At 33.3% G+C, this 14,504-nt stretch overlaps 2 protein-coding genes and 1 long non-coding RNA gene across 7 annotated transcripts in view; all 3 read right to left on the reverse strand.

Moving 5' to 3' along the window:
* The window catches only part of LOC117636898 (magnesium transporter MRS2-3-like), a 21,879-nt gene extending 20,110 nt beyond the window's left edge, over nucleotides 1-1,769 (reverse strand). The window contains exons 1-5 of the mRNA XM_034371622.1: nucleotides 1,095-1,769; nucleotides 766-996; nucleotides 539-667; nucleotides 242-423; nucleotides 17-150 (exon numbers count right to left, since the gene is read on the reverse strand). Of these exons, the coding sequence (XP_034227513.1) occupies nucleotides 18-150; nucleotides 242-423; nucleotides 539-667; nucleotides 766-996; nucleotides 1,095-1,520 (1,101 nt within the window). The 5' untranslated portion in view covers nucleotides 1,521-1,769 and the 3' untranslated portion in view covers nucleotide 17. The remainder of the gene's footprint in view (nucleotides 1-16; nucleotides 151-241; nucleotides 424-538; nucleotides 668-765; nucleotides 997-1,094) is intronic.
* Nucleotides 1,770-4,350: 2,581 nt separating this feature from the next.
* Nucleotides 4,351-6,134, reverse strand: LOC117637090. Of its 2 annotated transcripts, XR_004587144.1 has the most exons (4): nucleotides 6,093-6,134; nucleotides 5,483-5,551; nucleotides 5,235-5,309; nucleotides 4,351-4,709 (listed from the first exon to the last, which is right to left on the reverse strand). It is a non-coding gene; the product is annotated as an uncharacterized LOC117637090 (long non-coding RNA). The 2 variants fall into 2 exon arrangements; XR_004587145.1 differs by lacking the exon at nucleotides 6,093-6,134 and having other exon boundaries at nucleotides 5,483-5,627.
* A 3,284-nt stretch (nucleotides 6,135-9,418) lies between these two features.
* Nucleotides 9,419-14,210, reverse strand: LOC117637088 (serine carboxypeptidase-like 2). Of its 4 annotated transcripts, none has more exons than XM_034371862.1 (14): nucleotides 14,047-14,209; nucleotides 13,777-13,922; nucleotides 13,282-13,358; nucleotides 13,090-13,212; nucleotides 12,893-12,995; nucleotides 11,917-11,954; nucleotides 11,682-11,783; nucleotides 11,180-11,266; nucleotides 10,940-11,086; nucleotides 10,470-10,541; nucleotides 10,272-10,396; nucleotides 10,029-10,142; nucleotides 9,897-9,951; nucleotides 9,419-9,782 (listed from the first exon to the last, which is right to left on the reverse strand). In XM_034371862.1, the coding sequence occupies exons 1-14, from the start codon at nucleotides 14,163-14,165 to the stop codon at nucleotides 9,699-9,701; spliced, it is 1,392 nt and encodes a 463-aa protein (XP_034227753.1). In that variant the 5' UTR covers nucleotides 14,166-14,209; the 3' UTR covers nucleotides 9,419-9,698. The 4 variants fall into 4 exon arrangements, with proteins under 4 accessions (XP_034227753.1, XP_034227757.1, XP_034227756.1 ...); XM_034371866.1 differs by having other exon boundaries at nucleotides 13,090-13,181; nucleotides 13,777-13,888; nucleotides 14,047-14,163; XM_034371865.1 differs by having other exon boundaries at nucleotides 13,777-13,888; nucleotides 14,047-14,163.
* Between the last annotated feature and the right edge of the window lie 294 nt (nucleotides 14,211-14,504).

Below are 14,504 nucleotides of genomic sequence, written 5' to 3' on the forward strand. Positions count from 1 at the left end.
AAAGTATAAAGATTACCCTATTTTCTTACCGTGGATAGCTTGTTTAGTATGCCATCAATTTGGACAAAGTATGCCTCCAAAAGCATTTCAAGCTCCTGCACATCAAGCTGCTTGCTTGTATTAGTAGTAGTTGTACCAATTTGGGCGTCCCTGCAAAAAAGTAAAGCAAAATAAAAATTGCTGACCTATAATATTGATATCAAAGTAGAGATAGAGAGATTATTATTAGCTACGTGCATGCCTGTCGATTTCCATGTCTGCTTGAACAATTTCATCATCCATTTCATCGCACAGAATCGGCTCGTTCATGGATGAAGATGCAGAAGAATTAATTTCTAGGTCTCGCTCAACAGACTTTTCAGTCAAATACATCTCGGCCATATCTTCATCATCATCTAGCAAATGTTCTAATTCATCCCTCACCTGCAGATCAACAAAATGCACCATCCATATAATTTAAATACCCAAAAAGAAGCACATAATCACGTGTATAATTAAAGAAAAATCAAAACCCTCAAAACCCAAGTGCCCAATTCACCTTCTGAACACGTCCGGTTATAGCAACCAAGCGACTCTTGATCTGGCGGACACGTTCCAGATTGAGAGTACTTATCTTTGAACTCAGCTTATCCAAAGCTGGATAAGCTTCTTCCTCCAATCTCTTCGCCTTCAAAATAATATACAAAAACAAACAATTACTAATTAATGAAACAATAAAAACAAAAATTTTATAAAATTTGGAGTAACTGGAGTTGATGTTTATACTTCATTTTCTAAGCAACTGCAAGCAGATTCAAGGCAAGCCTCCAATGCAACAAACTCAAAAGGAAGAACCTTTGATCCATACAATTGATTCTTCTCAACTCGACCCTGTTCATCAAACTGATCAGAAAACCCTTTTGGGGAATTCTCACGGCTCTCACCTCTCGACTGTGACTCTCCCAAATCATGCAGCCTGGTCCAGTTTGACTTCGACCCATCTTCTTCATTCCCCTCCTACACATTTTCACAAACATCACGCATGCAATTACTAAAAAGACTCTTATCCATCAAAATCTCTCAAGAAATAAAAGAAAAGATCGCATTGTACCAACCAGAGCTGCTGTGGTTACTTGGTTATGGCGGATTAGCCTGCGCTGAAGCTCGTCAACGAAGGGACTGACAGAAGGGTCGGTGGACTTAACCAAGAGGACCTCATGGGCGGTGACGATGGCCTTGATGTGCTCCAGGTTGATCACAATCGCTCTCTCTCGACCCAGAACCGTCGACGGGTACATGAGAACGGGGTCAAGGATCCGGAGGTCCCTGGCGGGTAGACCTGTCCGGCGCATGATGACGTGTTTACCCGCTTCCATGACTTGGGTTTTCCCGCCGGAGTCCATTAGCAGCCAGGACCGGACGCCGGTCGTCCCCTTGGAGCTCTTCTTCCGCTGGCCCCCAGTGGGCAGGGGGCCCATTAACGGGGCGGAGTTTGACGGGTGGGGCAGTTGTTGAGGATGATGAGGAGAAGGAGGTCTCATGGTTTTGGCTTCCTTATGGAGTTGGTACGCAAAGATGTCACTGGTTCTTCATGAAAGAAGCGAACGAGACATAGATATAAGCACTAGCTTTACTCATTTTTAATTCTTTCTGTTTTTCGTTTTTCGGATAGGACTGTTTTGTTGTTGTTGGAGATATCTGATACGACTTTTTTATTAAATAAAAACAAAACAATTCTTAAATGATTGTTTGAACCTTCATCATCTAGGGAAGGTAAGCACCACCACCCATAATAGAACATCACCACTGTATAGATGAACTAACACTAATTGGATAAATGTAATAAATATGTATTTTTATATAGGTAAGTGATTTTCGCAATCCTATTTTCTCAGATAAATTTTTATTTATTTATTTTTTCTTATCAACGAAAGGAGGAGTCTGGGTTGCCAATACCATTGAAGGCATCATAGTTGAAATTTAATGGACCTCCACAATAGTACTGCTGGTTAGGCCTTCATGGCTCAATACAACACAGTAAACAAACCAGTTTGAATCCTTCGTTTTCCACAAGTGGGCTCAACCCATATAAGTTCACTTTTTTATTTTATGTTTTTTGGACATATAATAATTTGAATTTAAGGTCACATTGGTTTAGTCCAGTTATACTGTTTGCAAGAGACTTGTAGGTTAAGAGATTAAATTCGATTATATCTGCACTCGAGATCTTATATTAGAATCCCCCATCACTCAAATATCGCTTGTAAAAAAAAGAAAAAAGAAAAACATAAACAGACTGCTTAGTAACAATCTACTATTAGGATACTAGATGATAGGATGAATTTTTATATCGTCTTCAATTAATGATACTTCAAGAACATTACACAAATATGAGTTCCAACTATTTTTATCTTAATCTATATATATAAAGCAAAAGGCAGAGAATGGTGAAACATTCAAAATACCAGAAAATGCCCTTGGTTAATGCAAACATTAAGAATTCAAATTATTAATTAAATGAGGATAATACAGTAAATTCACACTTTTTCATATTTAAAAAAAAAGAAAAAGAAAAAGAAAAAGCAGATAATGGATCCTATTTTTAGGGAACACAACTACCCATTATCTTTTTTAATTCTAAAATAAATTTAAATTTTTTTAAAAAAAAGCCTCTTGCAGGCGCAGAAGCGCGTGCAGGGAGGCTAGTAACTAATTAAAGATATATGCAAACCACCTATCCATCATGGCAAGACATTCCAGAGGTTTGTATTCTGGAGCTGTGTGGCCACCTCCCTGTACACATCAAATTAAATTAACTTATTTCCCCATTACTTATCTTAATTCTTATTTGAAAAGAATTAAGCAGGGATCTCCTGTTCTTGTTTTTACAGTCGCAAATGTCAACGTGTACGCTATCTTTGTATATGCTTCCGTTTCCGTTGTACCTATATTTTATAAATAAAAAAAACGAAAACAGAGCACAAATTTAATTAGAAATTGCATTGAAATTATGAATTGTAAAATCGTGATCAAGTGAAATAGATATATAGTAGCAACGAACCCTGCAACTTGGGCATTGACCAACCATGGTCTCCAATTGTAGTCAACACTCAAATTTAGAGATCTTATCCATTCTTGAGTGCCCACATATGGAACAACCATGTCATGATCACCACTGTAAGGAAAAAAAACTTTCAAATTAACTACAAATTAACTAACTTTGAACTTCTTTTATTATTTATAGCCCCTTGGCACATGTTCACGCATGTGTCAATTGGTTTTATTTTTTATTTTATTTTTAGAATTAAGAAAAAATAACATGGATAGTTATGGGTAAAAGTAGAACTTATTATTTTATTTTATTTTTAATTTAAAATTTTTTAATATGAATTTACCATATTATCCTCATTTAATTAATAATTTCAATTCTTAATGTTTGAATTAACCAGGGGCATTTTCTGGTATTTTGAATATTTCACTATTCTCTGCCTTTTACTTTATATATACTAGCCTCCCTGCATGCGCTTCCGCGCCTGCAAGAGGCTTTTTTTTTAAAAAATTTAAATTTATTTTAAAAAGATAATGGGTACAAATATTTTTTCTGTAAAAAATATTTATATAGATGTTTGTTTCAATTTTGTTTATTTTTAATTTTTTTGATAATGATCGAAAAATAAAAAAATTATCCTCATTTAATTATTTTCAATTTTAACCTTGATTTAATTTTTTTTTTTGGTATTTTAAGACGATCATGCATCAGACTTTCACTTGATAGCTAATTAAAATATGAAACTATTGAAACAAACATCTATATAAATACAATTGGCTTAAAAAATATTTGTAAAACTATGTAAGTATTGTAGCAGCGTGAGTGTTTGATTAAAAAAAAGCCTCTCGCACGCGCGAAAGCGCGTGCAGGGAGGCTAGTTATAAATAATTGCTCATGTATAAGATTTTAGTTATTATATAAAAATTGCCGGCCATATGTTAATTAATAACATACCGTTGTGAATTTAGTTAACGTTTTTTTATTCGAACTCATTACTTGTATGTAATAATTGTCAATAGTACATTTTTTAATTCCATACAGCCTCTTGTGGCGTAAGATATTTACAGAAGACCTTAAATTTCTTAAATTTCAACAGTTTATCTTTAAATAGATTCGTAATTTATGCACTAACATTTTACACATCTCCTTACATAACGACAATGCATTAATATTTGATTTTTGTTACAACAAATATATTGTTCACGTGCAAAAATATTTCTTCATGGCTATATATATAAACCTTTCCCAAAAAAAAAAAAAAAGGCTGTATATCTTTTTTAAACCTTTACTTAAAAATTGAAGTTAAGGCATTAACTCATACATTGAAAATGAACTTCTTATATATAAATCAAATTAGGGTACATCGATGAATAGTACAAAAGATTGGTTATTAATACAAATGATTAATTAATTAAAAAATATAATACATATATTGCAAAGTTCAATCTTGAGCATGTCCAGGTTGTAGTCTTCATTGTTTTGGTTGGTATAATAATAATCAAATACAAAGGAGCAAGCAAAATGATTTTCTCTGTTTAATGTTTTCATTGTTCTTCTGTGAGCTGCTTGTTGCTTTATTAGGTAAAAAAGTATAATTAGCAAACGAAGAAAATAATGTAAAGGTAGGTGAATGTGGGCGTATTCCCATACCTAGCAATGGATAGATTTTTGGAAGAGAATCCTGCAACATGAGATTAGGAGCAACATCAAAATGGGGGTAATTACAATTCATCAAAAACAAAAGAGAACAGATGAAGACATAACCCAAAATTAAAAACATGTAACCAATTGGACATTTTTATTTGGGTGGTGAAGACAACTGGTTAAAGTTGAGAAATGTAAGTTTAAAATCAATCAAATTGAAACCAATTGAATGAGTTGAAAAGAGTAGGCATAGCACTAAAAAAGCAAAGTTTGTTAGATAGTATAAATCGAAAAACAAAACAATCTAAGAACAGCTTGTAAGTCAAGCAAAAGGTATAAACAACCACCAAGGTATATAACAAATTTCCCAATTTAACCCAAATAAGAGGGGCCATGATATCCATACTACATGAACACAAACATTGCATAATTTTGTAGATGAAACTCATAGTTTTCAACAAATAGGTATTGACTAAGAAGAAAAGAAATATACAAACATGAAAATGTAGACACAAAAAAATAGAAAGAGAATAAAGAATAGAGAGGCAATCATGAATTATACCTTCAAAGTGAAGAATGGTTAGACAATTTGGGCGAACGACCGCTTCTCGTATTTGGATTTCGTACCCAAGCTCTCCTAAAACAATCAAAATTTTCATGGAAGCTTGAGATTAAATCAGGGCGAAAAAAACAGAACAAAGAGAGCAGAAAACATGTAGTAGTAGAGCCAAGTCGAATTTTGTGAAGGAATTTTGAGGGAACCCAAAAGAAAAAATATATGTCAATAAAACAAAATGAAGAAACATTAACCTGAAAGTTATCTTTGCTTCTTTGCTTCAGTGATTGCTTATACGTCAAAGAGGTGAGAGACGATTGAATCTGTTGAGATAAAATTCCAAAGTTTCAAATAATATGCAAAAACCCAAATTCTGCGTTTTGAACCAACAATATGCAGAAATTGCTAAATTGTCTTGATATGCATTGCTCCTATGTATTGGCTAACTATGCAGAAAGTACAATTACAGTAATATGAACATAAAAAAAATAAGGAAATCATGAAGCATGAAACTTAAACTGAATATTTATTTAAATATGCATATCACTGTGCTGGTTGTAACATTTGACTAATATGTACCTACATGAACTATGAATATGTCTGTTTTCTAACTGTCCAGCATTCAGTCCCATATAGCATCGCTGGTCTAACAGATGTTCAATAGACTTAGCTTTCAATTGTAGCAAAATATGATGATCACACTATATATATACTTAACAAAACCCTCCATTTTACCAATTGTGCTTTGATTCTATGAGCCACATCATCTCCATTAATCCCCAAAAAATAATTTAAAAATCAGAAAATCAGAATAGATATAAGCCATTTAAAAACAAAACCAAAATGAGAGAGAGGAATTCATACCATTCACATCAAACCCATCAAATATAAATGCTTTCTTCATTGGTGCTCTTGAGAAACACCACATATAATCAAAGAAATTCCATTAGGATCAAAAAATTAGATATAGTACACAGATCAAACCTAAATGCTTTCTTCATTGAACCAAAAAGAGCAGAAATTAAAACAAAAATTCCATCAGGAACCATATATTAGAGAGAGAAAAGTAAAGAGACAACTTTTAGATTGTGGGTTGCTGAATGAGCATTAGAGAGAGAGAGAGAGAGAGAGAGAGATTAATCCCCAAAAAAAATTTAAAAAATTCAGAAAAACAGAATAGATGAAAACCAATTAGTGAACCAAAAACGAAACCAAAATGAGAGAGAGATTCATACCATTCACATCAAACCCATCAAATCTAAATGCTTTCTTCATTGGTAATGAATCCACATGAAACCAAATTTGAATCAACAACCCAGAAAAGAAAATCTAATAAGGAATTTTCAACATGACAGTATATGATAGATAATGTGAGGATCAATCCAGTCTTGGATACACCTAAGTACCTTTGATAAATTAAGAAAAAATTGCTGGTCATTAAGTTCAGTATAGTTGAGAATAATGGAAAACAGAACAACCAAAAGTTTCAAATTTTATTAAAAACAAAGATACTGAATTCCAACTAATGTATATGAAAATAAAACTGAAATCCTACTGACCAAGATGAGCAAATTCAGAGTAAAGACAAAAACAATTGAATTTCAAGAGACCAAAATTTTCAATTTGAATCAACAACCTAGAAAATAAAATCTAATAAGGAGACCAAAATTTGAATATGACAATATATGATAGATAATGTGAGGATCAATCCCGTCTTGGATACACCTATAAAACATTGCTGGTAAAGATGAATTCATTCAACCATCACAAAGGTAAAGCCAAACCAGCAATACTTTGTCCCAACTTTCTAGATCAATTTTCCACATTATGATACCAAATCTGATTGCAACACCTCCCAATATTAAATTGTCGATGGTGGAGGTTTCAATTTTACTTTGTCCCAACTTTCTAGATCTATTTTCTACATTATATTATCAGATGAGCAAATTCAGAATAAAGACAAAAACAATTGAATTTCAAGAGAGAAAGAAAGAGTAGGGACTAACGATTTTGGATCAGCAAGGTTTCCCGCAAGAAGAACAGACGCAGTTGAGAACAAATTCGGTAACTGAAACCCACATCAAGAATTAAAAATTTAGAAGAAAATAGAACAGGGAAATCCACATCAAGTAACTGAAATCCTAATGCAAAACCACGTTATTCAAAGAAGCAGAAGATTTGGAACTCACTGCTTCAAGAGTTGGCGACCATGAATTATAAGCCTTGGGCTTGCTGGTGCTTTCTCTAATGGTGAATGGTGTATAACCTCTCCTGAAACATACAAAATTTGATGGAACCCACAATTTGAATGAAATATCATAAATATACATGCATTAATACAAAAAAACTGATGTTTTACCTTCAGTTACAGGGTAACAGGTGTGGTGCGGAATGAGCAAGCAAGGTTTTTGGGTCTGACCAGTCTTTACACTGGGTGTTCCTGAGTGGTTACTCTCGATTTGGATTTCTGAAGCAGAAAAGAGTGCCAGTAAAGTGGAGGAAGAAAATATAAGTAACATGGTGGTGATGGGTTCTGAAATTGTGGAAACCGCCAGCTTCGTGGGTTCTGAACCAGCTTCGTGGGTTCTGAACATGAGGAATTTTTCTCCACGTTCTTCCGCCCTTCTTCTCTGAGTCAAGCACAGCACAGCACGACTCTATTTTGTACAGCACGACTCTTTTTTTCTTTTTTTTAAAATCAATCGCACAGCACGACTTTATTTTCTACAGCACTACTCCTTTTTTATTTTTTTATTTTTTCTTTTAAAATCAATGGTGTTTTACGATTTCCCTCTTTTAATTGCAAATTTGTAATTGTAAAAGAACTTAAATTGAAATTATATACTGTCTGGATTGTTACTGTCACTCTAAAAAAGTTCGCATGCATGATGTGTCCCTCAAATTGAAATCTTTCTTTTATATGTTTATAAAATAAGGGCGCACCTCTCGAGTGTTTAGAGCATCTTGGACTCTTTTATCATTAGCCCAAATGAAGGCAAATAAATAGTTATAGCTCTGCAAAGAAGTAGTGGGGTAGCAAGATATTAGCATATGCAACATATAGTTCAGTCATGTACATATATAAATATATTTATGGCTAAGTTTTTTTTTTTTAGTCTATGAAATTTGACTCATTTCCCACTTTGGTCTATATGATTTCAGTTCCGGCCATTTTGGTCATGTATGCTTGGTTGGTTTGCAATCAAGTTTAAATCGTAAACTCAATCAAATTCATAGAATTCATAGATGACAACCTGACATGGTAGTAGGCAACCAGAACATCTGCATTTTTGTCTCCACAAAAAAAGTTTGCAAGCAATCCAATGGGGAGGATGTTAGATTTTTTGACTTCATTGCCAACTAAACAAAACTATAAAATTAAAATTGCCAAAATGGATAACACATAGACCAAAATGAAAAATAAGTCAAATTTGAAGAACCAAAATGAAAAATAAGTCAAATTTGAAGAACCAAAAGTGCGATTTTGACCTAAATTTATAGATGTATATTGTGGAAGAGAAATAAGAAATAAAATAAAATAAAAATCCCAGCTTGTGGATGGCCCGGCCCAATTCAAAACCCCACCTAGGCTTGACCCAATGGGTAGGCCTGGGCTAAGCTCTTTGAAACCTAGGCCCGACTAGAAAAATAAAAAAGCCCGTGAAGGCCCAGCTTGAGCAGCCCCAATAACTAACCCTACCTACATGACAATTTGAAGAGTAAAGTTTGCTAATTTACTATATTTTGTACCATCATCAGCCTCGTCAATTTAATTAATTCAATGTTTGACTTTTTTTTTCTTTTAAATCAAACACTAAAATTTAATTCTGTTTAATATACCAAATCAATATTTAAATAATAATTCATTATTGTTCACTCAGTCTCTTGCAGGCTTTTACTATTCCAAGACATTCTTTGTTGTTCCAAAATTTGATAAATACGTTGACGAGCCAAGGTCTATTCGTCTGAAGAGTGAATTAGGAGTTCCAGATTTGGTGAGTGGGTTTGACAAGGCTGCTGGAGAAAATTTTGCTGATGTGGCTCACCTATTTTAGTGTCCCAAAACTTTTAAAAAGATTGTTAGAAATGCTCTAATAGTTTAGGTAGATTTAGATATATAATGGATGAATTTTATATTGTATCAAGAAGTTGAACATCTTACACAAATGAATTTCAAAATAAAAATGATATTGACATCCAAGTGACAATAGTCTTACAAATTTCTTTGCGTAAACTAAAAATATTCTTACAAGAGAAGACTCAAATAGACAAATTTTCAATACAAATTTGCACTAAAGTTTATACTAAAAATTTGCTGGATCATCCGTCGTACTACAGATAAAACATCAAGAACTTGTGTGTACACAAAAGTGACATTATACAGTTACATATCCAATTGGCAATATTCTTGAAATCTATTCACCAAAGCAGTACCAGCTGCAACATCCAAGACTTGAATTCTGGAGCTGACTAAACATAGTAATATGCAAACCACCTATCAATCATGGCATGACATTCCATAGGCTTGAATTCTGGAGCTGTGTGGCCACCTCCCTGCACAGGTCAAACAAAGGTTAATTTCCCCATTATTTTAGGTTTATTTATTTATTTTTTATTTGGAGAAACATAGTTGACAAGAATTAAGCAGCAGGGATTTCCAGTTCTTACCTTTACAGTCACAAATGTCAAACTGTAGGTTTTCTTTGTATGTGCATTGGTGTACCTATTAGAAAAAAAAAAAATAATCAGAAATTGCAGTGACATTATTATGAAAATTAAGAGTAGCAAGTAGCAACCAACCCTGCAACTTGGCCATTAACAAACCATGGTCTCCATTGATAATCAACACTCAAATTTAGAGATTTTATCCATTCTTGAGTGCCCACGTATGGAATAAGCATGTCATGATCACCACTGTACCAGAAAAATAAAATGTACAAATTAACTATGATATTTCAGACAGAGGAATTATTCATCTATTTATTTGCACAAACGTTTGTGGTTTTTAAGGATGGAAATGGAGAAAATTAAGAAAATTGTAACCTGTAAACCAGTGCTCTAAGGTTTTTCTTGGTGAGGTTTCGATGATAGTCAATACTAGTTCTAACATCATGTGCATAATTGCTAGATAAGCTCTGATTGCATTTTTCCCAACCCTTTATTGTTCCCTGCACATTGTAATGGTAAATAAAAGTGTGAATATTTTATGTAGGTACTGTAATTCTCAAAATTAATACTTACCTCTCGAACGTGAAGAGCATTTTGGACTGTTTTATCATTAGCCCAAATGAAGGAGAACAGATAGTTATAAGGCTGCAAAGAAGTAAGGGTAGTAAGGTATTAGCATGCCACACAGTAAATACAAAGTCTCTGTAATTTGACTCATAATCCACTTTGGTAATTTTGTAATTTTGTAATTTTTGTTTGGTTTGTAATCAAGTCCAAAATGTAAACTTTTGTAAATGAAATTCTGGCAACTTCCACATTTGAGGGCATTTTCGTCTCTCCAAAACATTTGCAATCAACAAAAAACGTAACTATTCAGAGTTCTACACTTGATAGCTAACTAAACTGAATTATAGGAGTAAATTCTCAAATCTAAGTTAAAAAAGGAGTCAAACCATAAGAACCAAAAGTAAGTGATTTGACCTAAATTTATAAGGGTATGTATTGAGAGAGAGAGAGAGAGAGAGAGAGAGAGAGAGATTTACACGACACCACGGTTTTGTAGAATGATGTAGCATGTCTAAGAAGTTCTCGCCATCGAAGTTTTGATCCCATTTGAATATTTTTGGGTTTGGAGACATAGTGCTACACTTTGGCTCCAATATTTGGTTATAATATATCTTCTGGGTGCACTGCAAATTTGTTAGAGTGGCAAATGGATCTTCAGTTCAAAGTTTGAAAATAAATGTGAACTAAGAACAATGTCGTAAATTAGTAATTCTCACCTCAGTGACTTCTTGGAGGTTTTCCACACAAGGTGCATTGCTCGGATCTACTTGAACATACTCGCCCTTGCAATTTGTTTTAGTTGACTATATATAATGCGAAGAGATTAGGTCTCAAATTATTGCCCAATAACAGACATTATTTCAGTGCTTTCCTCGGTCATTTGCACAAAAATTATACACACTGAAATGCAATTTGCTCGGTCTTAGTGAAGACCCAAAAACAACACTTATTGAAGAATGTATGCTAGAATTCCCCACCTATTAAGGTTTTTAGATAATTAAGTTAGAGACAATATCAGTGTTAATTGTAGTGAGCCGCTAAGCATTTTACACATTCATTCAACTCTCAATTTTCTTTCTTCAGAGTTTAGGAAAATCAAGGAAGTAATTTTCACACTGTCATTTTACACTCTCCTTTTCTTTTCTAGTTTTATGTTTCATCAATAATTACTATCACTTTTTCTAAATAAATAAAAAAGTCACTAGAGAGCATTTATACCTCATAGAGTGTATCGGAAATAAGTGCCATGTGGTGAGCAAATTTAATTCGTGAATTCACGTCATATGTTGGTTCTGTAAATGGGTTGCCTAGCACATAACCCTGAGTTCAAAATAGCCCAAAGACCAAACAAGGGCACAAGACAGACAAACAGAGAGAACAAACGATGAGCCACGAACAAAAGGAGAAGGACTAAAATCAAACAAGTTTAAAATCAGATTGAATAAATTCTTACTTTGAGATTCAATGGTGGTTCATGCCCGACTTCATTGCCTACAACAGTTTAGATTCAAAAAAAGAGTTGCCTCATAATTTAATGGGAGATTCACTATGATACCCAATATAAGAGCCCAAATTTAATCATTTTATTAGTCTCTGAACTTAGACCCGATTTGCATTTGAGTACCTTAATTTTCAAAATGGTTCCCGTTGTCCTTTAACTTCACTTTCGTTATAACAAATGGTCATGTTGTTAATTTTGTTAACTTTTTCTGTTAAATGTAGGGGCAAAATGGTATTTTTATATTTAAAAAAAATCATATCTTTAAAATAACAATAAAAGAAAATCAAATAAAAAACCAACAAAAAGAAAAAAGAAAAATTAAGTTTGGAGGGGAGTAGAAATAGAGATAGAGGAGGGGAGAGAGTTTAATTTTTTTTTTTAGTTTTTTAATTTTTTGTTCATATTTTAATCAGTTTTGATACAAAAATACTATTTTGCCCCTGCATTTAACAAGAAAGTTAACAAAATTCACGACAGGACCATTTGTCCTAACGAAACTGAAGTTAAAGGACCACGGGAGCCATTTTAGAAATTAAGGTACTTAAATGCAAATTGGGCCTAAGTTCAGGAACTAATAAAACGATACCCTATATGAAATGGACTTTAGAAACACACCCAAAACCCATTAACAATATAACAAAAAAGCTTTTAACTTCATTTAAATTACAAAATTGCCATAGATTTCTTAAAACAAACCCAACCCAAAAACCTCATAAAAAAGCCCAAAACACTCAATAGAGTGTCAAAGTAATTTAATAATCAAAATTAAATTCAATAGATCCATTTGTTTTTTGGGTTTTTTTTGGGTTTGTTTATATAAATTAAATAATGTAGAGTTTATTTATAATTTTAATGCTAAGAACTGGTATATGACTAAATAAGTTTGGTGAGGTAGCTGAAGAAGTCTTCATCCCCAACAAAAAGTTACCGTTGGACACTTCCTGAACAACGATGGGGACAGTTATGCCTGAATATGAATCACCAGCAATGTACAGTGGATTTTTCAGAAATTCAGGATGATCTTTAAGCCACTGCAGCACCAACATATATATAATTAATTAATTAATTAATGAGATTTAATATATAATTTTAAACCCTTTTAAAATTACTTTAACCAATTTTCACCTTCCTTAGAAATTCATAGGTATGAGCTGCGGATGATATATCACCGGTCTCGTATCCTTGCCAACTTTTTGCATAGGAGAATCCACTACCAACTGGTTGATCCAAAAATATTATGTTGGCAACCTGAATATTGTCCAATGCATTTGGGTAAAGTTCTTGACAAATTAAGTGCAGATTAAGTAGTAGGTTTACCTTTGTCCATGAGTATGGATTCAACACAAGTGTTGGTTCGTTCCCACTAGAATTTGCGTAGTTGAACATTATTGGACCTACCAAACAAATTGAATTCAGGCATAACAACTTTCGTTAAATCTATATATATAAAGCAAAAGGCAGAAAATAATACAACATTCAAAATATCAGAAAATGTCTTTAGTTAATGCTAACATTAAGAATTGAAATTATTAATTAAATGAGGATAATATGGTAAATTCACACTTTTTCATATTAGAAAAACATGAAAATGAAAAGAAAAAAAAAAAAATCAGATAATGGATCCTATTTTTATGGAACACAACTACCTATTATCTTTTTTAATTCTAAAATAAATTTAATTTTTTTTTTAAAAAGCCTCTTGCAGACCCAGAAGCGCGTGTGGAGAAGCTAGTATTAATTAAATGTAAGGTCATTGATTTCTTTTATATGATTACAATTGTTTAATATAGGAGATAATAATGCAAGATATACCTATTTGGTATGCAAGGCCAGAAAAACCGGAGCAACCGGGACCTCCGGTGAGCCAAAGCACCAGGGGGTCTTCCTTGGGACTCCTCTCCGACTCAATGAAGTAATAAAATAGCTGCACATCATCCAAATCGCCCACCCCCACATACCTTTATTTCTTTCATACCAATTAGTAACTCATAGTGGGAACAACTAGTATTTAGTTGTGTGTATAATATGAGAAAAATTGATTACACCTACGATGGTGATGATAATAGTTGAAAAATTACTAACCCGGTTTCAAGTTTAAAGGGGAGTTCACCGGAAAAGCCCGGTAGGGTGTCGATGGTGGATTTTGATGCAACAATAATGTGACTGTTAAGGAAGACCAGAAGAAGTGCTAGCGGCAACATGGTGATGATGCTCTTGAGATGTTGAAGGTCTGATAGAAGGAGACCCTGCTCGCACAAGGATATATATAGATGATCAAAACATGTGGTTCGATAGAACAGAAGGTGAAATAAACTCTTTGACTTTATCCATTTAGGGTCAAAGTATCGTTTACCGTTTTTCATAAATATACAAACAATAACGCTACGGGCACCAACTTGTTTACCAACTTTTGAATATCAACACATGTGGCACATGACATGGCAACCTATGTCATCTGCCACCTCATTTATTTTAATTACATAATTTGTTATATAAATAAAAGAATTTCACACCGAAAAAAAGAAAAAAGAAAAAAGAAA

This window comes from Prunus dulcis, chromosome 8 (assembly GCF_902201215.1).
Source record: "Prunus dulcis chromosome 8, ALMONDv2, whole genome shotgun sequence".
In the NCBI taxonomy this organism is placed as follows: domain Eukaryota; kingdom Viridiplantae; phylum Streptophyta; class Magnoliopsida; order Rosales; family Rosaceae; genus Prunus; species Prunus dulcis.